General features: G+C 46.1%; 1 protein-coding gene across 1 annotated transcript; it reads right to left on the minus strand.

The window, feature by feature from the left end:
- Nucleotides 1–472: 472 nt before the first annotated feature.
- Nucleotides 473–23,347, minus strand: fam124a (family with sequence similarity 124 member A). The gene is made up of 3 exons (XM_078560596.1): nucleotides 23,314–23,347; nucleotides 7,588–8,324; nucleotides 473–1,339 (listed from the first exon to the last, which is right to left on the minus strand). The coding sequence occupies exons 1-3, from the start codon at nucleotides 23,345–23,347 to the stop codon at nucleotides 473–475; spliced, it is 1,638 nt and encodes a 545-aa protein (XP_078416722.1).
- Nucleotides 23,348–26,037: the final 2,690 nt, after the last annotated feature.

The following is a 26,037-nucleotide window of genomic DNA, read 5'->3' on the forward strand; positions in this document are numbered from 1 at the left end:
TCTCAGGAACAAGTTAAAGATAATTCTTTTGTGAAGAATGGTTGAACAAAGGGGCTGCAACATCAGAAATTTAAGTGTTCAGAGCCCAGAAATTCCTAGCTGTAAACAGACTGCTCACCCAGCAGTGTTGGCTGCTGAGATCAAATCAGTACTTTCACTGCTGAAACCTTGAACACATTCTGGATTTCTGACACAAAGGCTGTGGTGTTTTGAAAAGAAACATTTAAAAAGTGGGATGTCCAAAGGGAATTTTTTTAGCTGCCATCATCAGTGATGCTTCTGAACAGCTGCGTAACTATTGGTAACAGTGAAGTTCACCTTGACCCCAGCAGCAAGATGACCTGGGTCACCATTAGCAACATTCTTCCTGTCTATTAATCACCAGCTTAAAAATCCATTGACTGGTTCATACACATACCATAGTTCAATATAGTTAGTGACAACAGAAAGCAAATCTTGTCGCACAAAATGATCAGATGTAAAATTCCTGCTCTCCCTCTTGAATAGGAGTGGGCTGTTGGCCTGCAGGGCAGTCCTCATTTCTGGTTGCATGGCTTGTCTTCAAAAACGAGGACTGTTTTGTTCTGGACCAGAGCCAAGATGTCGCGGTGAACACACGGGGAGATGGTGTGCGCGAGGTCAGACAGCAGGAAGAGAATTCTGGGAACTGAGGAATTGACCTGGATGAAAGCTTGGAGGAGGAAGGAAGTGAATACTCCATCGATGATAAAGGTCTGAAGAGACCTGCCTTTGGTCTGGTGTTGTATTTCCCCAGTGAAGGAAGAGCGGCATCTAAATCTTTGCTAAAGCCATTCAGTGCTGAGTGAGCGGACTGGATAGACAGGTCAGAACAGGACGTGGTCAAGCCAGTGTCGACATCGGTCTCTGCAGTATCTTCTAGGCCATTGGGTGTGATTCCAGAGGTGACATCGTGTGCAGGGACTTTGAATTGTCGTCCTTTATCACACGATGAAATGGCCAGGTCACCCAGCGGCGATGAAGATGATGAAGCAGAAGCTGAGCCACTGAAGGTTGGCAGACAGAACAAGGACTTACTGCGCTGAGCAACCCGGGAAATCCCAGATGCACTGCTGGCTGTCCTGCTAGAATCCTCTTGACAACCAATCCAGATATCTTCTTGGGAGCTCCCTCGGAATTGGCTGAAGCCACTTGTGTGGTGTAGTTTGCGGTTAATCTGCCGGTGGCGACGGTATCTGTCTGGTGCACAGCCAAGACACTGGGGGAGCAAGCTGCGGGAAGGAATTGAAGAGCTGCGTCTTGCTAGGGTGCATTGAGGAACTACACTTCTCTTCCCCGAGCTTCTGGACAAACTTCGTACCTGTAAAAACAAAATTCAAAACAAACTTTACACACTTACTGCACACAATGCATCCGTGTGTCGAGAGTGTGGCGTAAAGTTTCACTGCACTTGGTGTTAATGGGCAGTAATAGCCTCAAAATGGGGTCAGTACCCTTATTGATATGTTACCATCGGCAAGTTGGCCAGCCCCATTCTGAAAGGGGCCTTCTGCTGGGCGTCCAAATCACCTGCCTGTTTTAGGTGATAGGCCCTTTTTAAAATAGAAATCAGGGTCTTCGATGTGAATAGGATGCAGACTGCCATTTGAGGTCAGCACAGTACATAATCTAACCAGTTACACCAATGATTGAAACAAAAAGGCTCGGCCAAAAGTAAGTGTCAAATTATTTTTCTAAGCCTTGGAGAGAAATTGTTCCTCCAGGCACCATTAAAATAATCTGTTCCCTTGCCACCCTGGGACCCTTCCATTGTAATGAAGTTGGGAACAAGCTCATTTGCAGCACTGGTTCCAATTTTGTGTTCTGACAGAGAGAACCCACTTGAAGCATCAAAGCCTTGTCTTTGTTACAGATGCTGACTGATCTGCTGTGTATTTCCAGCATTTCCTTATTTTATTTGTGAGCATTCCACCTCACAGGATCCACTGGGACTCCAGTGAAGGGCAGCAAGGATGAGATCCACTGAGGCTAAAGGCCGATAAGTCCCTGGACCTGATGGGTTGCATCCTAGGATATTAAAGGAAGTAGCTACAGAGATAGCGGATGCACTGGTAGTAATCTTCCAAGAATCTTTAGATTCTGGAAAGGTCCCAGAGGATTGGAGAACGGCCAATGTAACACCTTTTTTCAAAAAGGGAGGGAGACAAAAAACAGGTAACTATAGGCCAGTTAGCTTAACATCAGTCATTGGGAAAATGTCGGAGTCTGTTATAAAGGATGCAATAGCAGAGCATTTAGGAATACATAATTTAATCAAACAGAGTCAGCATGGCTTCATGAAGGGGAAGAGGTAACAAGCAGGATAAATAAAGGGGAACCAGTAGATGTAATATATTTGGATTTCCAAAAGGCGTTCAATAACGTACTGCACATAAGGCTACTTAATAAGATAAGAGCCCATGGTATTGATGGTAGTATATTAGCATGGATAGAGGATTGGCTAACTAATAGAAGACAGAGAGTTGGGATAAGGGGGGCATTTTCGGGATGGTAACCTGAAACTAGTGGAGTGCCACAGGGATCAGTGCTGGGGCCTCAATTATTTACAATATATATTAATGACTTACAATATATATTAATGACAAATCTCAGTTTTGAAATCTTCAGTTGACCCCTCCCCCCAGCCTCAACAGCTTTATCCAGAGACATCCATATTCCCACCATCCTTTGTGTGAAGAAGTGCTTCCTGACATCACCCTGAACCACCTAGCTATAATTTTAAGGTGTACCCCATTGTCCTGGACTCCCTGCCAGAGAAAATAGTTTCTCTCTATCTACCCTATTAACTATCTTAAACACCTCAATTAGATTACCTCTTAATTGCCTATATTCAAAGGAAGACAATCCTAGTTTATGCAATCCATCCTCATAAATTAACCTTTTTAGCCCCAATACCATTCTGGTGAATCTGTACTGCACACCCATCATGTTCTTCCTGAGATACAGCATCCAGAACTGAACATAGTACTGCAGATGGCATCTGACTGGAACTCTGTAGCATAACTTCCACCCTTGTGACATAACTTCCATCTCTTGGTGCTGTGCCGAGGGAGTGCTGCACTATCAGATGTGCCTTTTCCAGATAAACTGGGCTCCCATCTGCCCTCTCAGGTTCCCATGACTTTATGCGAAGAGGAGCAAGGGAGTTCTCCTCTATTCCAACATCACTAAAAAGCAGATGATCTAGTCATTATTACAATGCTGTTTGTGGAATTGTGCTGTGTGCAAATTGGCTGCTACATTTCCTACATTACAATAATGACGGTACTCCAAAAATAATGCATTGGCTGTGAAGTGTTATCGGACGTACTGAGGTGGTGAAAGGCGCCGCATAGTGCAAGTTCTTTTCTTTCACTAATGTAGCTGGTATTGACTCAAAGTCGATCGAGGACAATGTTAAAGTTGATCTTTTATAATTATTGGCAAATATTGCTTGGGCAAAAACAATAATCACCCCAAAGTGTTACGGGCTTTGAACACCTAGGTCCATTTTTCTTCTCTCAATGATTAATTTCTTCCATTAGTGTCTTCCTGGATTACACACCTAACCAAACTGAGTGGATAGACAAGATAGCTACTCCTGTCTTGCTCTGTGGGTTGGGATACATTTTCCCTATACCTACCAGCCATTTTAAAACCGATATTGAGATCATGCCTTTACTTTGAGTGCGTGTTTACTCTGAATTCTGCAGCTGTCCCCATGGAGAGAGCACACTCCCACAATACCTTATGGCTAGTGAGTGGATTGAGAAAATGGTTCCCATTTCAAAATTGGGACTTTGTTTAGCTTCACTGTAAAAGGCTGTCAGTGCTAAGCGTGCACTATGTGATGTATAAAGCGGTTCCCTTGTAGAGCCAAAGCCTTTAAAGCCTATTACCTCACTCAGGGTTACCTAGCACTGCCTGGTATCCCCCACTCATGTGTGCGCCAGAGAAAAGTGCTCTAAATCCATATGAAATGGGTACTGACTGAAACAACAAAGACCATTTGTCTACTTGCCCACTCGGTCAGCAATGAGCGACATCAGAGAGACTTGGCGACGACTTAAAGCTGTGATCAAAAGGCCATGCCCGCAGTGTACTGGGTTCCTGAAATATTTCTGTTTTGCTTTTATTAAGCATCGCTGATGTTAGTAGAACGTTTATCAGATAAAAGGGACATGAAGCTTTTACTCAATCGTGGTCTATGTTGACCTTTTGTTGACCAACTGGGTGAGGACGATGGCCAGATGCCCCTTGTTGTCAGTGGAGGACACCCTCCTCACCATTTTAAGGCCGCAGCACTCACTTAAACCTGGCAGACAAGCTGCACAGCAGCAAGCAAATGTGTGACACATTCATGTTGTGACCCTTCTGTTGTGCTGATGTTTTCAGATGTGATTCCTGTGTAGAAACATAGGAATAGTAACATCAGCTGTGACTCAGTTGGTAACAATCTCACCTGAGTCAAAAGGTTTTGGTTTCAAGTCCCACTCCAGATACTGTACTTGAGCAGAAATATCTCAGCTGACATTCCAGTGCAGTACTCACCGAGTGCTGCACTGTTGGAGATGCCATTTTTGGATGAGACTTTAAAGCGAGGCCTCCATCTGCTCTCAAAGATAGACATAAAAGATCACATGACACTGTTTCAAGAAGAGCAGGAGAGTTCTGCCCAGTATCCTGGCCAATATTTATCCTCAATCAGCATCACAAAAATAGATTATCTGGCTATTGTCAAATTACTGCATGTGAGAATTTGCTGTGTATAAATCTGTTGCTGTATTTCCTACATTACAATAGTGAGTACACTTCAAAAGTAATTCATTGCCTGTAAAGTGCTTTGGGATTTCCTGAGATCAGGAAAGGTACTATATAAGTGCAAACCTTTCTTCCATTCCACCCCTTGAACCTATACTGTTATTCAGCTGATCTGTATCTCAACTCCATTTATCTATATTAGCTCCATATCCCTAGATATCCCTACCCAACAAAAATCTATTGATCCATCTTGAAAATTTCAATTGACTGCCAACATCCACAGCCTTTTAATTTCCACTACCTTTGGTTTGAAAAAAGCACTTCCTGATTTCACTCAAATGGCCCAGCTCTTATAGTTCCTTGGTTCTGGATTCCTTGACAGGAGGAAATAATTTCTCTCTATCTGCCCTATTAAATCCCTTAATCATTTTAAACAATTCAATTGAGATCACCCCTAAACTTTCTAAGTTCAAGGGAATGCAAACTAATTGTAGTCTCATAATTTAACCCTTAAGTCCCTGTATCAGTCTGGTGAACCTGCACCGCACCAGCTCCGAGGTCAATGGAACCACCTGAAGTGCAGTGCCTAAACTGAATGCAGTCCTCTACATGGGGTGTAACCTGAGCTCAGTACAACTGTACCATTGAGCCCTCACAAACCCCTAGAGGGAAAAAACAATTTGAAATGTTTTTTTAAATTACCTCTGTACCTGTACACTAGCATATAGTGACTTGAGAATATCGACACCTAAATCCCTAGCTTTCAGTAATTTTCTTTAAGGTATGTTCCAACAAATGCACACTAGACACTATATGTGTAGGTGTGAATATACCCATATGTATCTGTACATGTACGAGTGCACAAATGTGCGCGTGTGCATATGTGCAAGAGTGGAGTTCAGTGTATCTGTGAGTTGTGTACGCATGTGTATTTTTTTTAAATCTGTTCTCGGGATATAAGCATTTCTTGCAAACAATCCTATAGTTCCTTGATCATTATTAATCAAACTAGCATTTTATCCCAGACTTGCTGAATTTAAATTCCTCTAGCTGCTACGGTGGAATCTGAACTCTGTCTCCAGACCATTCAGGTCTCTAGATTACGAGTCCAGTAAAATTACTGCTATACCATCATTGTGTGCAAGTCAGTATGTGGACTCATATAATTGTCTTACATGTTGCGTACATGTGTTTTTTCCACTGAAAATGGGGTAAAGTCAAGGCTTTTCGTTTTATTTGGTGCAGCGTTTGAATTACTCCGTTAGCAGGTGGATAGCTGGAATGTCAGAGCTGGGCATTTCTAAGCCTGAAAACAGAAACATGGTCAGTGAGCAGGGGGTGGGGCCCACTCGCCAACGTGTAAAATGACGCGGGATGACATTGGGCGGAACTCCCGACGTCACCGCGCCTCTTTTCCATTTTCAGGTCGGCGGGGGGGGGGGCGCAGCCGAATCAGCTGTGTGCCCGCCGACCTGTCAACGACCTACTGAGGCCATTTAAATAGTACTTAACATCATTAATGGACCTGCCCATCCAACCTTAGGGTTGGCGGGCAGGCCAGGAGCCCTGGCGGGCTTCAGAAAAAGCACGAAACCTCATTCACGGGCGGGATGACGTTTCATGAGAGTTTTTAAATATTTAATAAAGGTTTCAGTATAAGTGATGGACATGTCCCAACTCACGTGACAGTGTCACATGAGGGGACATGTCAGAGAAATCTTGCTATCATGTGTTTAACATTTTTAAATTTGGAGCCGATCTCCCTGAGGCAGCACTTAGCCTCAGGGAGATGAGTCGCTCCTTTGCGCACATGCGTGATAAAGCACACTCTCGGCTGAGGGAATTCCTCCCCCCCACCTGCACAGGGAGTGCATAGCGCTTCCTGGCGGGCGTCACGCTGGGCGGGCCTTAATTGGCTCGCCCACGTAAAATGGCAGCATGCCCCTGGTTGGGGGCACTGATCAGAGGCGCGCCTGCCTGTGCCCGCTCCTGCACTTCCTCCCCAGTGGGTGGAAAATTTGGAATATGGGCACCTGGTGCTGTTTCAAGAGCATGAGAAAGTAATGAATGAGGGAAGACAGACTATACCCAAAAGGAGAAACAGTAAACATTGTCCCTGTAGTTTTTATCATATGGCCTTCCTGACCTGCTCAGCTACTTTTCCTATTGCCATTGTAATGTTTCTCCTGGTGTTGCTCCCAGCAGCATCCAGGAAATTAATCTCCAATTCCTAGAGACTCCAGGACAATCCTGGAGGATTGACAAGCTTGAGCTGTAATAACTGATCCCTGATCATTATGTTAATTATTTTTATGTTACCTAATTCCACGGTGGTATCTGTGTGGATTTGACGCCGAAGTTGTTTGTATTTAATATTATTTAGTAAACTGTAGGTGCCCCCAAAGTGAAGCTTGCATGGGGCTCCTGCAAGACACAGGCCACTCCTGGTGGTAAAGCTGTGAAGGCAGCCAGGCAGCTGCTGAGTGGGCACGTGTGTTGTCAACTGCACCACAGAGTACAAACTGGCATGTTGAACTGGTGACAGGTCTTCCCGTGGGCAGTTAGCTCCAATGGCTGCGTGCAGTGTGACAAACGCAGCCATTTTGAGGAGCTAGTAGCCCCTTGGTGAGACAGATCCAAAACAGTGGGAGCTTAATTGGAGCTAGAAATTTTACTCTCCCTTTAAAAAGGGTGAACTATTTTATAACTGTGTTCTTTATTACATAAACAAGGGGATGATACTTTAATCAGAACATGCTCCCCCCACCCCCACATTTCCTTCCACTTTGCAGCAGAGGGCGGTATTACCTGCAACAGGAGCTTGTTGCCATCATAGTCTTCCGTTTGCCACCTTACGCCACTGATTGGGCTGCAGGGATTGGGCAGGAGTGGGATGAGGTGTCCAATGTTGTGAACTCTGAACTCGAGCAGGGCTGATTCGGTGGGAGTGGGGCACTGACCCTTTGGGAGCCTCTTCAGTGACAGCTGAATATCTACCTCCATGTTGGAATAGACAGTGAAGAACACAAAGTCCGGCTTCCTTTTCGACGACTCTGTTCTCAGGATCAGCTGGTACATCCTCACCATGTCGACAAAGTTGTCAAAGCTGCAGTAAATGGTGAAGCGGATGATTTCTTTCCCATAGTGCACCTGCCTGACAGCCCAGAGAGCCGTGTGATTGGCTAGAGTGAAGAAGTCCTGGTTCCTGGGCATGTAAGGGAGAATCCTGCCCTTGACACACTCGGTGTGGTGGTATTGCCATGGAGGATGGAGGAAGTGCTCGTGGAGCTGTGAAATCTGTTGCCCACACTCTTCATGGACGAAGACAATCACAGCCAGCGCCAGATGGGCAGTATTGCCACCACTGCCCGTCCTCAACGGCTGTGATGAGCCGCGCTCGGAGGCAATGAAGAGCCGCAGGTTGGGATTAATCCATGTTATGAGGCCGTCGACTGCTGTCTGCAGAGCTGCCGAGTTTCCTGGATTGGTGATGATGTGCATGGTGACCAGGAAGGGATCAGGCACATCCTCCAAGGACAGCTCGCCTGTACATGGAGAAAATATGAGAAGAGAAAGACATTAGAGTTATTGTCGCAACAGAATCTTACTGCACAGAAAGAGGCCATTCAGCCTATTGTGCCATAATAAAAACAAAAAATGCTGGAAAAACTCAGCAGGTCTGACAGCATCTGTGGAAAGGGAGACAGAGTTAACATTATGAGTCCATATGACCCTTCTTCAGAACTCTGCTTGAATCTGCTTCCACCACTCTTACAGGCAGTGCATTCCAGGTCACAACAACTCACAGAGTAAAGAGAATTCTCTTCATCTTACCTTTGATTCCTTTGACAATTATCTTAAATTGGTACGCTCCGATTTATGTCTTTGGAGCAATCAGATAAGCAATCGTTCACACTAGCTGGATTGAAACAATAAACGTGTTTGACTGTGAGAACGTTAAGAAATAAGATCAGGGAGAATGACACACAAGTTGTGAAAATCCAGCCCCACCAGGTGAAAGCCAGTGCAAAATATCATAAACGTTCATAAAAGAGAAAAACCTGAAAATTCACCTTGCATCTTTGCCATTTTTAAGATAATAATCTTTCTTGCAGGACTTGAATAAATTCCGTATCCTATCTTTCCCAATTTAATGTCTATATTATAAATGAGGTTTTCAATAGCAACATAGGGTTGATTGATTGATCCACTCAGGGACAGAGGTGGGAATCTGTGTGTGGAGCCAGAAGAAATGGGAGAGATACTAAATGAATACTTCTCATCAGTATTCACCAAAGAGAAGGACTTAGCGGTCGATTTGTCTAGGGAAGGGTGTGTAGATAGCCCGGATCATGTTGAGATCAAATAAGAGGTGTTAGGCATCTTGAAGAATATTAAGGTGGATAAGTCCCCAGGGCCAGATGGGATCTACCCCAGAGTACTGAGGGAGGCAAGGGAGGAGATTGCTGGGGCCTTGACGGAAATCTTTGTATCCTCACTGGCTACGGGTGAGGTCCCAGAGGACTGGAGAATGGCCAATGTTGTTCCATTGTTTAAGAAGGGTATCAGGGATAATCCAGGAAATTACAGGCCGGTGAGCCTTACGTCAGTGGAAGGGAAATTATTGGAGAAGATTCTTCGTGACAGGATTTACTACCATTTGGAAGCAAATGGGCGTATTAGTGAGAGGCAGCATGGTTTTGTGAAGGGGAGGTCGTGTCTCACTAACTTGATCGAGTTTTTTGAGGAAGTGACGACGATGGAAGGGCAGTGGATGTTATATACATGGATTTCAGTAAGGCCTTTGACAAGGTCCCTCATGGCAGACTGGTACAGAAGGTAAAGTCGCACAGGATCAGAGGTGAGCTGGCAAGATGGATACAGAATTGGCTTGGTCATAGAAGACAGAGGTTAGCAGTGGAAGGGTGTGAATGGAGAGCTGTGACTAGTGGAGTTCCGCAGGGATCAGTGCTGGGACCTTTGCTGTTTGTAGTATACATAAATGATTTGTAGGAAAATGTAACTGGGCTAATTAGTAAGTTTGCAGATGACACTAAGGTTAGAGGAGTTGCAGATAGTGAAGAGGATTGTCAAAGGATACAACAGGATATAGATCGGTTGGAGACCTGGGCGGAGAAATGGCAGATGGAGTTTAATCCAGACAAATGCGAGGTAATGCATTTTGGAAGGTCTAATACAGGCAGGAATTATACAGTAAATGGCAGAACCCTCAAGTGCATTGATGGGCAGAGGGATCTGGGTGTACAGGTCCACAGGTCACTGAAAGTGGCTACGCAGGTGGATAAGGTAGTCAGGAAGGCATATGGCATGCTTGCCTTCATTGGCAGGGGTATTGAGTATAAAAGCTGGGAAGTCATGCTGCAGCTGTATAGAACCTTGGTTAGGCCACACTTGGAATATTGCGTGCAATTCTGGTCGCCACATTATCAGAAGGATATGGAGGCGTTGGAGAGGGTGCAGAGGAGGTTTACCAGGATGCTGCCTGTTTTGGAGGTTATTAGCTATGAGGAGAGGTTGGAGAAACTCGGATTGTTCTCACTAGAGCGACGGAGATTGAGGGGTGACTTGATAGAAGTTTACAAAATTATGAGTGGCATGGACAGAGTAGATAGTCAGAAGCTTTTTCCCAGAGTGGAAGAGTCAATTACTAGGGGACATAGCTTTAAGGTGAGAGGAGAAAACTTTAGAGGAGATGTGCGGGGCAAGTTTTTTACGCAGAGTGAGTGTCTGGAATTCGCTTCCAGAGGAAGTGGTGGAAGCAGGTACGATAGTGGTGTTTAAGAGGCAGCTTGACAAATACATGAATAGGGTGGGAATAGAGGGATACGGACCCCAGAAGTGCAAAATGTTTTAGTTGACGGGCAATATGATCGGCGCAGGCTTGGAGGGCCGAAGGGCCTGTTCCTGTGCTGTACTTTTCTTTGTTCTTTGATTCAGCATTTAAATACATAGAAGTTACAGCACATAAAGGGCTATTCCATCCACTTGTCCACGTTCATCCTTGTAACGAATATTTAGTTCATGGTTCATGTTAATGTTTCAAGAGGTAAAATTTAGTTCTGGGAAGATTATAGTTTAACTGTAGAAAATTGGATTAATGCAACTAAAGCAGCTCAGAGTCTATTATACTTAAAAGTTTGGACCATGTTGACTTAAAGGGTTAACAGCTAGAAAGATAAGATCCTAAAACAGCAGGTGGGCTCACTTAGCTAGAGAGCTGGAAGTGTAACATCTACACCGCCTGTAAAGAAGTGCAGTCCAGGGAGATGTTTTGTTTTGGGAGTTAGAGTTAAATTAGTTTAAAAGCATTCAGTGAACCCTGAAAAATCTCCCTGATAGAGATGGGTGGAGCTTAAGAAGTTTCTCTGGTTTCAATTTATCTGTGTACTTGCTGGGAGAAGAGGTTATTTGCAGTTTGGACCTTGTGCAGTTTGCAGCTCACAGAGAAGCCCTGGGAGCCATTCAGTGCAGTTAGGGCTCAGAGGAGGTCCTGGGGAGCTGAGAAGGTGACTGAAGGTTGCTGGTTGCATGCTGGAGAGGGTTAGGACTCAGAAGCCCTAGAAGCCATTTATAGCTTGGTGCAGCAGAGAGACTCAGAGAAACGCAGGGGCAATGACAGCTTAGTGAAGCTAGCAGTCTGCAAAAAAGTTGGAAGTATGCTGGTAATTAGAGGCAGTGGTGCAGTTTTGTGTATTCCATGGAATGCAGTCTCAGGAGAAGAGATTGAATCATCAGGAGGTGAGCAGTTGTTGAGGCAGTCCAAGTCAGAGTGGCTTTTAAGGGAATTCAGAGGTGAGATCTTCAAAAGTGAAGAGTTGAAATCCCTTGTGAGGGAGACAGAATTTTAATGAGATAATGTGACTCACAGTGGTCACTGACATCTGGGTTGGTTGCTGAGAAATCAGTGGAATCTGTCTTGGTTGTTTCTGCCACTTAATGTGCAGTGTGATGTCTTTTAATTCATAGTTACCTCATATTAATTCTGAATGTTAGAGTATAAGATAGATATTGTAAATTGATTGACTTTTCTGACTTTGTATAGAAAAGCTTATTTTATTTGTTTAAAATGGTGGAATCTTGTGGCTTTATTCTCCTAGTGGGTAACTGGAATTTCAAACTTTGTCTGCTTTAAATAAAAAGTTACTGGTCCCCAACCAGATCATAATATCCTTCACATTAACAAACAGTCCCAATCCTATTATTTAACTGGCTTGTTTCCGTACCACTTTATGTTATTTTTCTTAATCCACATTTTCAATCTAATTTTGAACATTGACATAGTTCCTGTCTCAACCATTAACTGTCAAAGTAGATCCCACAGCTTCACAATGTTGTACAAAGATAGTTTTTATTGCTCTCTTCCAAATCTTTTACATTTAATCTTGTACCCATGGCCTCTCAGTCTTGATACTTCAAGTACTAGAAACACTGCTTCTACCTACCCTGTCCCATGTTTTCATAATTTTAAACACTTCTAACATATTGTCCCATAATCTAAATTGTTCCAACAAAAAATGACCTCAATTTTTTCTTGTTCTTCATTATAGTATTCTGCAGCGGGTACATTATTGGATAGTCGGGCAGTCTAGTATGCAGAATATTAGTTGAGATATTCCAGCAGATGTCATCTTAGCTTTTGTTGTGTCCCATTTAAACTAGACAGGAGTACAATATAGGAAATATTACAATATTGGGAAATGTATTGAATCCTGGTGTCAGGCTGGAGTTTTCCACCCATTCATAGTCAATGGAGAAAATCTAGTCAGAAAGTCCTTGGTTTAACATCCACTCTTGGGATTGGAGAAAAAATTCAGGCTGACATTTCAGTGCAGTACTGAGTGAGCACGGCATTGTCAGAGGTGCCACTTTTCAGATAAAACATTGATTTGAGCTCTCAGGTGGATGGAAAAGAGTCCAAGATAATATTTGAAGAGGATCAGGGGAGTTATGCCCAGTGTCGTGGCCAATAGTTATTCCTCAACCAACATCACCAAAACAGTTTATTTGTTTCATCGCTGCTTGTGTGCAAACTTTTATACATTACAACAGTGACTACATTTCAAAAGTACTTTGTAGGCTGTAAAGCACTTTGAGATTTCCTGTGGGCCGTGAAAGGCAATAAATAAATGCAAGTGTTTCTTTTTTATTATCATATCCTGCAATCCTCCACTAAATTACTGTCAGGATCCTTGCAGACACATTTAGGAGTTGTGCGATGGAGCAGAACATCCATCTGTTATATAACCTGTCTGATGTCTGCCTCACTGAAATCTTTGATAATTGGACAGGTTCTGTAGGGCGTGATGACCTGCAAACACCAGTTTATCTGCTCCATGGTGTCATGGAGCTGAAATCTCAATCTAGCAAGGGTGGATGATTACTTATTTCCTTGCTCCAGGCACTTGAGCACATAATCTAGGCTGGCAGTGCAGTACTGAGGGAGTGCCGCACTGTCAGTGGTGCTATCTTTCAGATGAGATGTTAAACCAAAACTTTGTCTGGCCTCTCAGATAGATGTGAAAAATACCATGGCATTAGTCAGAGACAATAGAATGACACTGCACAGGAGATGACCATTTGGCCAATGGTTCCTGTTCACATTAATTCAATTAACCCTGCATTTATTCAAATCTCTTCTCAATGTTACTATTGAATCTTCTGCCACCACCCTTTCAGACAGAGTATTCCAGATCACAACAACTCACTGTCTAAAACAAGTGTTTTTTAAAAAATCCTTTCATAGGGGTGGAAGTCGCTGGAAAGGGATGGGCATTTGTAGCCCATCTCTAATTGCCATTGAACTGAGTGGCTTCAAGGCCATTTCAAAGGGCAGTTAAGAAGCAACCACATTGCTGTGGATCTGGAGTCATATGTAGGCCAGACAAGCTAAGGATGGCCGATTTCCTTCCCTAAAGGACAATAGTAAACCAGATGGGTTTTTAATGACAATTGACAATGACAATCAAAGATTTCAGTGAGGCAGACATCAGACAGGTTATATAACAGATGGATGTTCTGCTCCATCGCACAACTCCTAAATGTGTCTGCAAGGATCCTGACAGTAATTTAGTGGAGGATTGCAGGATATGATAATAAAAAAGAAACACAAAGTTTTGGTTTAACATCTCATCTGAAAGATAGCACCACTGACAGTGCGGCACTCCCTCAGTACTGCACTGCCAGCCTAGATTATGTGCTCAAGTGCCTGGAGCAAGGAAATAAGTAATCATCCACCCTTGCTAGATTGAGATTTCAGCTCCATGACACCATGGAGCAGATAAACTGGTGTTTGCAGGTCATCACGCCCTACAGAACCTGTCCAATTATCAAAGATTTCAGTGAGGCAGACATCAGACAGGTTATATAACAGATGGATGTTCTGCTCCATCGCACAACTCCTAAATGTGTCTGCAAGGATCCTGACAGTAATTTAGTGGAGGATTGCAGGATATGATAATAAAAAAGAAACACAAATGAAAGCCTTCCATTCCAGATTTTTTTTTGTTATTGACTGAATTCATATTCCACCAGCTGCCATGGTGGGATTTGAACCCATGTCCCTAGAGCATTTGCCTGGGCCTCTGGATTAGTATGCAGTTACCATTGCACTACCATCTCCCCTTGTTGCATCTAGTTTTTTTGCCAATTACCTTCAATCTGTGTCCTCCAGTTAACGACTCTCCCAACACTGGAAACAGTTTCTCTTTATTTACTCAATCAAAATCATTCCCGATTTTGAACCTCCAATAAAATTCCTTTTTGACCTTCTCTAGTCTAAGGAGAAAAGCCCCAGTTTCTCTAGTCTCTCTACATAACTAAAGTCCCTCATCCCTGGTACCATTCTAGTGAATGTCCTCTTCATCCTCTCCAAGGTTGTGACATCCTTCCTAAGGTATGCTGCCCAGAATTGAATGCAATACACCAGCGGAGGCCTATCGAGTGTTTTGTAAAGCTTCAGTATAACTTCATTGCTTTTGTACTCTATTTCTCCATTAACAAAGCCAAGGATCCATTTTTTTTAAAAAACAGCCTTCTCAACTTGTTAAGCCACTTTCAAACATTTATGTACAAACACCCACAGGTATCTCTGTTCCTGCACACCTTTAAAATTGTACTATTTAGATTATATTACCTCTGCTCATCCTTCTTTCCAAAATGTACCACGTCACACTATTGTGTTAAATTTCATGTGTTTGCCAATTTAGTTTATGTTCTCCTGAAATCTGTTATTATCCTGCTCATTGTTTACTATATTTCTGAATTTTGTTTCATTTGCAAATGTTTAAATGATGCCCTGCATACCCAAGTCCAGGTCATTAATATATATCAAAAAGAGCACTGGTCCTCACACCAGCCCCTGGGCATCAGTGTATACCTCACTCCAGTCTGAACACAACTGTTCCTCACTATTCACTGCTTTCTGTTCCTTGGCTAGTTTTGTATCCATGCTGCCACTGTCTCTTTAATCCTATGGGACTTCAATTTTGCTATTCTGTGGTACGTAGTCAAATGCTTTTTGAAGGTGGACTCGAGCTGTGGTCTCAGCAATGTCCTGTACAGTTGTAGCAAGACTTCCCTATCCTTATACTCCATCCCCCTCTCAATAAAGGCCAACATTCTATCTGCCTTCCTAATTACGTGCTGCACCTACAATTCATGTACAAGGACACCCAGATCCATCCATTTTTTTTTGCAAAAATATACTTTATTCATAAAATATCTTCAATCACATTCCAAACCTTTTCAAAAACACCATTACAAGGGTACAATCCAGGTTAAACTTTTACAAAATGTATCACCAGGTGCATCAGTACAAACAATATTACAATCATTTACAGCCTTTCATTTTGAGCTGTACAGCCCGAGGGGCTCTAAACAGTTCCCAGTCTCTCGGTGCGCTGTGGCAGAAAGGTCTTAGACAGCGACCCTTCCCCATTGCGCCTTTGCGGCAGCTGCCCCAAGCTTTAGTGCGTCCCTCAGCACGTAGTCCTGGACTTTGGATTGTGCCAGTCCGCAACAATCGGTCGGGGACAACTCTTTCTGCTGGAAGACCAACAAGTTTCGGGCAGACCAAAGCGCATCTTTCACCGAGTTGATGATCCTCCAGCTGCAGTTGATGTTTGTCTCGGTGTGTGTCCCTGGGAACAGCCCGTAGAGCACAGAGTCCTGTGTCACAGAACTGCTCGGGATGAACCTCGACAGCAACCACTGCATCTCTCTCCAGACTTTCTTTGCAAAGGCACAATCCACAAGGAGGTGAACAACGGTCTCTTCCCCACCACAGCCACCTCGAGGGCAACGTGCAGAGGGGGTGAGACTCCTGGCGTGTTGGAAGGATCTGACGGGGAGGGCCTTTCTCACCACCAGCCAAGCCACGTCTTGGTGCTTGTTGGAAAGTTCTGGCGATGAGGCATTCTGCCAAATGACTTTGACAGTCTGCTCGGGGAACCATCCCACAGGGTCCACCCTCTCCTTTTCCCTCAGGGCCTCTAGGACGTTACGTGCTGACCACTGCCTGATGGACTTGTGGTCAAAGGTGTTTTTCTGCATAAATTTTTCCACCAGGGACAGGTGGTACGGCACGGTCCAACTACTTGGAGCGTTCCGCGGCAGCGTGGCCAGACCCATCCTTCGCAACACCGGGGACAGGTAGAAACTCAGCACGTAGTGACACTTGGTGTTTGCGTACTGAGGGTCTACGCACCGCTTGATGCAGCCACACACAAAGGTGGCCATCAGTATGAGGGCGATGTTGGGCGCGTTTTTTCCCCCTTTATCTAGAGGCTTGTACATCGCGTCCCTGCGGACACGATCCATTTTCGACCTCCAGATAAAGCGGAAGATGGCTCGAGTGATCGCCATCGCGCAGGAGTCTGGAATGGGCCAGACCTACGCCACGTACAGCAACAGCGAGAGTGCCTCACACCTGATGACCAGGTTCTTACCCGCAATGGAGAGGGAGCGTCGCTCCCACATGCCCAGTTTCCTTTTCACCATAGCCACTCGCTCCTTCCAGTTTCTAACGCATGCCCTGGTCCCTCCGAACCATATCCCCAGCACCTTCAGGCCGTCAGCCCTGACAGTGAAGGGGACAAAGGATCGGTCAGCCCAGTTCCCAAAGAACATGGCCTCGCTCTTCTCACGATTTACCTTGGCTCCCGAGGCCAGTTCGAACTGGTCGCAGATGTGGATCAGTCTGCGCACCGACAGCGGATCCGAGCAGAAGACGGCGACGTCGTCCATGTACAGGGAGGCTTTTACCTGAGTGCCTCCACTGCCTGGGATCGTCACTCCTCTTATGCCCGGATCCTTCCTGATGGACTCGGCAAAGGGTTCTATGCAACACATGAAAAGAACTGGCGAGAGAGGGCAGCCCTGCCTGACTCCAGATTTAATCGGAAAGCTATCTGTTTCCCACCCATTGATTGAGACTGCGCTACTGATGTTAGTGTAGAGCAGTTGGATCCAATTTCGAATTCCCTCCCCAAACCCCATTTTGGAGAGCACATCCACCATGTAGGTGTGCGATATTCTGTCAAAGGCCTTCTCCTGATCCAAGCTGATGAGGCAGGTATCCACACCCCTGTCCTGTACATAGGCAATTGTATCCCTGAGCAGCGCCAGGCTGTCAGAGATCTTCCTGCCTGGCACAGTGCAGGTCTGGTCAGGGTGAATCACCAATTCCAGAGCGGATTTGACCCGATTGGCGATGACCTTGGACAGAATCTTATAGTCCACATTCAACAGTGAAATGGGTCGCCAATTTCTAATTTCCTCCCTTTCCCCCTTGTGCTTGTAGATGAGGGTGATGATGCCTTTCCTCATGGATTCTGACATACTACCGGCCAGGAGCATACTCTCGTACACTCCTAGCAGGTCTGGGCTGATCAAGTCCCACAGAGCCGAATACAACTCCGCCGGCAAGCCGTTGCTTCTGGGAGTTTTACTCTTCTCGAAGGACTCAAGGGCCTTAGTCAGTTCATCAGGAGTTAGCGGTTTGTCCAGGCTCTCCCGCGTACTGTCGTCTAAGACCTCCGTGATAGAGGGCAGGAAGGACTGGGAGGCCGTGCTGTCCGTGGGCTTCACGTCATACAATCCGGCATAAAAGTATTTGCTGATCCTCAAAATGTCGGACCGTGATGACTTTACTGAGCCGTCTTCTTCCTTCAGGCTGCTGATCACAGAGCTCTCTCTGTGTACCTTTTGGAAGAAGAAACGTGAGCACGTCTCATCCTGCTCCACGGAGCGGACTCTGGAACGGAAGATGATCTTGGAGGCCTCCGAGGCAAAGTGCGAGGCTTGCTGGCTCTTCACCTCTTGGAGCTCCTCCTTGACATCGACCCCCATCGACTGCAGCCGGAGCAGATTCTGCATGTTTTTCTGGAGTCGGGACATTTCCCTCTGTTCCTTTCTAGCTTTCTGGGTGCCTTTGAGGATGAAAAACCTCTTGATGTTTCCCTTGATCGCTTCCCACCAGTGTGTCAGGGACTCAAAGAGGTGTTTCACGGTTCTCCAACCTTTGTAATCCCTCTTGAGCTCCTCAATGTTCTCTGGGGTCAGCAGTTGCACATTTAGCTTCCATGCCCCCCTGCCCACCCTCAGGTCCTTCTCCAAGTGGCAGTCCGCCAGTAGGAGGCAGTGGTCAGAGAAGAACACCGGCTTGACATCGGTGGATCTGACTGTGAATGCACGGGACACAAACAGGAAGTCTATCCTGGAACGAATGGACCCGTCTGGCCGCGACCAGGTGTATCTACGCTGCGCTCCGTCTGCAGGGTTGCTGAAGACGTCGTGCAGCTTGGCATCCTTTACTGTTTCCATCAGGGATCTGGACGTAGCGTCCAATCTGCTGTCGGCCCTGCTGGATCGTCCAGCCGCATCGATGATGCAGTTGAAGTCACCGCCCAGAATGACCGGCCCGGAGGTCGCCAGCAGCAGTGGGAGCTGCTGAAAAACCTCCAGCCGCTCAGCCCCTTGTGCCGGGCCATACACGTTAATTAACCGGAGTGGAGCGTTCTTGTACATTACGTCTGCTACGAGGAGTCGCCCGCCCACCACCTCCTTAACCTCGGAGACGGTGAAGTTGCCTCCCCGCAGCAGAATACCCAGGCCGGAGGAACGAGAGTCATTTCCGCCCGACCAGATCGATGGCCCATGGGACCACCATCGTGACCATTGCCTGTAGGAGCTGAGGTGCGGTATCGCACACTCCTGCAGAAACAACAGGTCAGCTTTGACCTTGGCTAGGTAGTCCAAGGTTGCAACACATCGCGTAGTAGATTTCATGCTACGCACATTTATGGATACAATCTTTAAACCCATTTTAAAGCATTTATTCTCCTACCAAACCCACTGTCTCTGAGAGTCCCAGACCTTTAGTCTGCTCCTTCATACCCGTAGTGAGCTCAAATTCCTTCACTTTGGATGGGCTGAGGTAGATCTCCTTGGCAGTGTTCTGCTCAGGTGGCATCTGGAGGTTCACGTAGAGAGCGGGTTTTGAGATGACCTTTGCTGGAGAAGCTTCTCCAAAACTCACCCCCTCTGGGGTGTTGCTGTTCCCGGCTTCCTGGAGCTGGGGTGCGATGATTACCTCACTGCTCCCAGATTCCAGGGGCTGTGGTGCACTGGCCTCCTCAGGTTGCAGGCAAAGTTGGGGTGCGCTGGTCCCCTTGTTGTCTCCAATGTTCTGGAGCTCGGGTGTCTCATCCTCCAACGCCCTGGAGCTTTGCCGCCTCTTCTGTCGGTGCCGCCCTGCCACTTCTTCATCCGAAGAGCTGCTGCCCTTGTCATCCATGTCGGATGGGAGACGCCTCTTGCCGCTTTTCTGGGAAATGGCTTTGCTTCTTCTTCGCTCCTTCTTCCTTTTGGTGTTCTTCACCGTCCGCCACTCCCCCTGCTGCTTTTCCACTGCTGCCTCCTCCTCCATTGATTCGCTGTCCTGAGGACTGGGTGGTTCAGGGGGTAGTGCTGCTGATTGGCTCTCTGTTGCCTCAATCTCTTCCTCCACCTTGTCTCTCTCTGTGTCCTCCTTTGTCCCGTTGAGCTCCCTGGGGGCCTTGGTGGTTGGAGTGACACGAAACATTTCTTCTGCTTCCCCCTCGTTGGCTTTGGCTGCCTGTGCGTAAGTACGGCAGCGTTTGGGGCAGGTCCTGTAGAGGTGACCTGCCTCGCCACACAGGTTGCAGCACTTGGCCTGTTTGCAGTCTTTTGTCTGGTGCCCTTCCTGTTTGCAGATCTTGCAGAGGGAGGCGCTGCAGTTGGCCGCCACATGACCAGCCTTGCCGCATGAGCGACAATGCTTGGGTTGCCCAGCGTAGACCAGGTAGCCACGGTTTCCCCCGATAGCGAAACTGGAAGGAGGGTGGAAAATGGCTCCCTTACCATCGGTCTTTAGCGTGACCTTAAACAGGCGTTTGCCTGTCCAGATCCCCAACTCGTCTCGAATCTCGGTGCCGCTCCCCACCTTATCGAAGTACCTGGTGAGGAAGGTGACCACGTCGGCGACAGGGACGAAGGGGTTGTACAGATGCACCATCACCACACGTTCCTGTTGCAACGGCAGAGAAAAGAGCGGCTCCGCCGTCAGGATCTTCATCTCCGGCAGGTCTCTCTTTTCCTCGAACACCCTCAGGAGCTGGACGCAGTCTGCCACCCGCTTGAACGTCACGTTGAAAAAACCAGCTTTGGGGAAGTCCTGCAGGGATACGATCTCCGGAGCTTCGAAGCCGCACGCCTTCAACAGGATCCTCCTGGCGAAGAAGACCCGATCCATAGGTGATCCTCCTTCGTTGTCGTTCACCGTGACTCGGACGGTGATAGGTAACCCATGGTATGGATTTCGATTGGTTTTAGCCTTTTCATCCCGACCTTGCCTTGGCAGGATCATGGTGTCGCCCCTGCAACACTTGATCTTAGCCAAAAGGCCGAGAAGCGAAGATCCATCCATACCCCAGATCCATCCATACCGCAGCATTCTCCGGTGTCTCTCCCTTTCAATAACATTCTGCTTTTCTGTTCTTCCTGCCAAATTGGACAACCCTCACATTTTATTCCATCTGCCAAATTTTTGCCCACTCACTTAAGCTATCTATATCGCATTGCAGGCTCTCTGCATCCTCCTCATAACTTGCTTTCCAACAATCTTCGAATCAAATGTTCTAGAACAAATCCAGGCTGACTTTCGTTTATTAGTCCATACTTTGCCAAATGCTAATTCATTGTGTCCATGATTCTTGTCTCTGACTGGCTCGGAGTTGCTGGATTTGTCCCTCTCCCCTTTTACTTTAAAGAGAGGGTATAACATTTACAACCCTCTGGCACAGGCACCACCCCCATATCTGAGCAGGATTGGCAGATTATGTCCACAGCCCTCCCAATTTCCACCTTTATTTCCCTCAGTAACCATCCTAACCAAGCAACCTTTCTACTTTGAAGAGCAGTGGAGTTCTCCAGTGTTTTTTAAATTTATTTATGGAATGTGGGAATTGCTGGCTAGGCCAGCGTTTATTGCCCATCCCTAGTTGCCCTTGAGAAGGTGGTGGTGAGCTGCCTTCTTCAACTGCTGCAGCCCATGTGGTGTAGGTACACCCACACTACTGTTAGGAAGGGAGTTCCAGGATTTTGTCCCAGTGACAGTGAAGGAACAGCAATACGTTTCCAAGTCAGGATGGAGAGTGACTTGGAGAACTTCCAGGTGGTGGTGTTCCCATCTATCTGCTGCCTTTTTCCTTCTAGATGGTAGTGGTCATTGGTTTGGAAGGTGCTGCCTAAGGAGCCTTAGTGAGTTTCTGCTGTGCAGCTTGTAGGTGGTACACACTGCTGCTACTGTTCATCGGTGGTGGAGGGAGTGAATGTTTGTGGAAGGGCTGCTTTGTCCTGGATGGTGTCGAGCTTCTTGAGGGTTGTTGGAGATGCACTCATCCAGGCAAGTGGGGAGTATTCCATCACACTCCTGACTTGTGCTTTGTAGATGGTGGACAGGCTTTGGGAAGTCAGGAGGTGAGATACTCATCGCAGGATCCTGAGCCTCTAACCTGCTCTTGTAGCCACAGTATTTATATGGCTATTCTAGTTCAGTTTCTGGTCAATGGTAAGCCCCAGGATGTTGATAGTGGGGGATTCAGTGATGGTAATGCCGCTGAATGTAAAGGGGCAATGGTTAGATTCTCTCTTGTTGGAGATGGTCATTGCCTGGCACTTTGTGTGGCGCGAATGTTGCCACTTGTCAGCCCAAGCCTGAATATTGCTCATGTCTTGCTGCATTTGGACATGGACTGTTTCAGTATCTGAGGAGTCGCGAATGGTGTTGAGCATTATGCAATCATCAGCAAAAATACCCACTTCTGACCTTATGATGGAAGGAAAGTCATTGATGAAGCAGCTGAAGATGGTTGAGCCTAGGACACTACCCTGAGGAACTCTCACAGTGACGTCCTGGAACTGAGATAATTGACCCCCAGCAACCACAACCATATCCCTTTGTGCTAGGTAGTGGAGCGATTTCCCCGATTTCCATCAAATCCAGTTTTGCTAGGGCTTCTTGATGCCACACTTGGTCAAATGCTGATATTAAGGGAAGACTCTCTCATCTCACCTCTGGAGTTCAGCTTTTTTGCCCATGTTTGAACCAAGGCCATAATGAGGTCAGAAGCTGAGTGACCCCGGCAGAATCCAAATTGAGTGTCAGTGAGCAGGTTATTGCTAAGCAAGTGCCGCTTGATAGCACTGTTGATGACCCCTTCCATTACTTTACTGATGATGGAGAGTAGACTGATGGGGCGGTAATTGGCTGGGTTGGATTTGTCCTGCTTTTTGTGTACAGGACATACCTGGACAATTTTCCACATGACAATGTTGTAGCTGTACCGGAACAGATTGGCCTGGGGCGCGGCAAGTTCTGGAGCACAATTCTTCAGTACAATTGCTGGAATATTGTCAGGGCCCATAGCTTTTACAGTATCCAGTGCCTTCAACAGTTTCTTGATATCACATGGAGTGAATCAAATTGGCTGAAGACTGGCATCTGTGATGCTGGGGATCTCTGGAGGGGGCCAAGATGGATCATCCACTCGGCACTTCTGGCTGAAGATTGTTGTGAGTGCTTCAGTCCTGACCAACATGTACCCTTCAACCCAGGGGTTCTCAACTTGTTGCTTCTGAGGCCACCCACTGCCCCCCGAGCACCCCTCCAACCCCGTCTCCTTTGCTATAACAATTCCACAGTCAAGCTGTAACACAACACAATGTATTTTCCAGCTTCTGCGGTATTTTGTTCATTTGTATACAGCTGCTTGTATGTGGGATCTTTAAAGCACAATCATGTCCCTCTGCAAGAAGGTTCATACTTGGAAAGTGGATGGATGGGGGATAAAGTTATAAAATGATGAGATGAAGAGGCCTGTAGATCTCATGCATTAGGAGTGAATCCCTCGTGTTAGTTTAAACTTATGCCTTCCTGTGGATGCCACTGATGATTAATCATCACTTCATGTATTGCGAAAGGTCGTAATGTACCTTGCTGCTTGATGATAAACCTGACAGCCACCATTTCCCCAAATCCTTTATAAACACGTGTTCCTGGCCGTGAGTGCAGCCTTGGCTACCAGGCACTGAGGAGAATGGCGCCCTCCCATCCCAATCCATTTGCTCAATCTGTTTTGCTGAGGTCCACCTCACTTGCCTCACCGGCTCTATCAAGGAACTGCCGCCTGGCTCCAGAGTTGCTAACATGCTACCACACAGTGCACACAGGCCACAAAAATGGTACTGCTGCTACGACATTTACCACTGTGCATCGCGTAACCAGACCAAGGAGATGGTGGACAAAAGAAAGCAAAAAAAAAAAAATCAAGTGACCAGTTGGATTTAACCAGTAAAGGCACCAGAAGTAGTGGACAAATTGTTGTTTTGATGGTGAAAGAGGCAGTATGCAGATATGGAACAAAGTATTTTTTGATTCTGATCGGCAGACCCTTTGAAACCTTCTCATGGACTCCTAGGTACCACAGACCACCCCCGCCTATCCCCACTCCAGTTGAGAAACCCTGCCTCAACCAGCATCAGCAGATTATCTGGTCTTCAACATTTTGCTCTTTGTGGGATCTTGCTATGCACAGACTGGCTGCCACTTTTGTTCCATTCCAGCGGCAGCAACACTTCAATAGTATTTCATTGGCTGTAAAATGATTTTGGATATCCAGAGGTAGTGAAAGGTGTCATCTAAATACAAGCTCATTCTGTTTTGAATATTAATGCTGTGATATGAAGGTGGTCAACCGAACTGTGCGAAATTCCTGATTCTCGTGAGGCTGCACTCCCAGGAGCTTCACTAGTCAGAAGCATGTGTCACTGAATTGTCCCTACAATTTTTGTGCCCTACCTCTGACCTGTGCTCCTGTTTGGTAAGGCACCATTGCCAGAAGTGCTGCACCGTTGGAGTTGTTGTCTTTTGGGTGAGCCGTTAAACTGAGGCCCTGTCTGCCCCTCAGGTAAACAAAGACCCCAGGGTGGGTATTTGAGGAACAGCAGGGGAGCTTTGTATACCTAACCCTCCACCAACACTAAAAACAATATCTGGCCTCTTATCTTTTGAGAGACCTCGCTGTGACCTGCTAGTTCCATTTTAGTCAAAATAAAAATGACAAACATATTCATGTTTTAAATAATTCGTTAGTTCAGCATTCATTCCAAAGAGCGGGAAATGAAGCAAACTGCTATTGTTTTCTCCTATCACTGTACTTATAGAGAAGAATATTTATGGATAATTTGTTGTGTGGTGCCTGATTTTCCACATGACAGGAGGAGAATATGCCTGCATCAATGAAAGTCTGGGAATTTTTGCAAGTAGCAGTTTTATTTCCTGCCCTCTAGCCTTTTCCTCCAGCTCCCTCCACTCCTGATGGTCCAGACTCAAGCTGGGGGTGGAGAGGGGCAAGGATGAGGGAGGGGGTTAAGTTTTTTGAGCATCCCGGCAACTCTCCAATATGGTGGTCTAGAGCCATTCTCTGTACAAAGGGTTAATTTTAAGACTGCACTATTGGCAAGAATGTGTGCGTCACTGACAATGCCAGCATTTCTTGTCGATTCTGAGAGATACAACAGAGTAGGTTGCTCGACCACATCAGAGGGCATTAAGAATCATCCACATAGTGCGAGACTGTTGGCATATATAGGCCAGACAAGATAAGGATGGCAGGTTTCCATCCCTAGAGGACATTACTGAAGCAGTTGGTGTTTACGACAATCCAGCAGTTTCATAGTCACTTTTACATGCCAGCTTTTTATTTCCAGGTATTTTAGCTTGAATTCAAATTCTCAAACTGCCACAATTGGATTTGAAGTCGCAATCTAAAGGTTATTAGTCCGGGCATCTGGATTTTGAGTCCAGCAGCATAACTGTGACATCACCACACTGGTGGGTGAAGACCTCCAATAATAGGGCACATTGGTATAAATCAGTTTGAATGCTAGCAGACCCAGGCAGCTATTGCAGAACAGCCCAAAGGAGTTACAGTTCAGATAAACCATGATCTAACTGAGTGGAAGAACAGGCTCAAGGAGATGAATGCCTGTCTCAATAAACAATAGGGATCACATCAGCAACTTGAGATCAATATGCTTTGAGGGAAATCAGGGTTTGAATTTTAATGATTGAAACCCGAAGGTTTCTCAGCGTTCACCTATAGAATGAAAGACATGTGGGAAATCCACTCCACCATCCAGACAGTGATGGTGAAGATTTACCCTTTATACGTTGGGTCCCAAATCATACTGTCATGGATACTGACGAGATAGTGATGCCATCAACATTTTCATAAGATAGAGACATCCGCTGGAGGCAGGGAGTACATGAGACCAGAGGCAGCTTTCAAACTTCATTTGAGTACAATGTGGTCTTTAAGAACGCTTCCCCTGCCCACCAGCACTGAGCAGGTTGCCCATTCAGAACGAACAAACAAGTCAGTCTAACCTCCTGCCTGAATGACCGGTCCGTCTGTGCAGCTGGGACTCTGAAAATGATTGTTGAAGAACACTCCCTGCATTCTTCTTTCAAGCTGGTGCTCATCAGACAAGTGGCGTGAGCCCAGCTCCAAGAATCAGCTTTTGGTTTCTTTCAGCAGCAACAGAAAGGAAAGAAAGACATCTTACAATCCAAAAGTCTGCAATGTCTCTCTTTCCGGCTCCTCCCTTGTTTTCTCTCTTTCTTCACCACTAATTCTGTCTTCACTATTTAAATGT

This window comes from Cetorhinus maximus, chromosome 16 (genome assembly GCF_964194155.1).
Source record: "Cetorhinus maximus chromosome 16, sCetMax3.hap1.1, whole genome shotgun sequence".
NCBI lineage: Eukaryota > Metazoa > Chordata > Chondrichthyes > Lamniformes > Cetorhinidae > Cetorhinus > Cetorhinus maximus.

What these genes read in the sequence shown, in the direction of transcription:
- fam124a (XM_078560596.1), bottom strand. Translation starts at nt 23,347, where the DNA reads ATGGTGGCTGTCAGGTTTATCATCAAGCAGCAAG. An exon ending in GTTTATCATCAAGCAGCAAG is followed by an intron (nt 8,325 to 23,313) that starts GTACATTACGAC and finishes CTCCATGTACAG; the next exon opens with GCGAGCTGTCCTTGGAGGAT. An exon ending in GCAACAAGCTCCTGTTGCAG is followed by an intron (nt 1,340 to 7,587) that starts GTAATACCGCCC and finishes TTGTTTTTACAG; the next exon opens with GTACGAAGTTTGTCCAGAAG.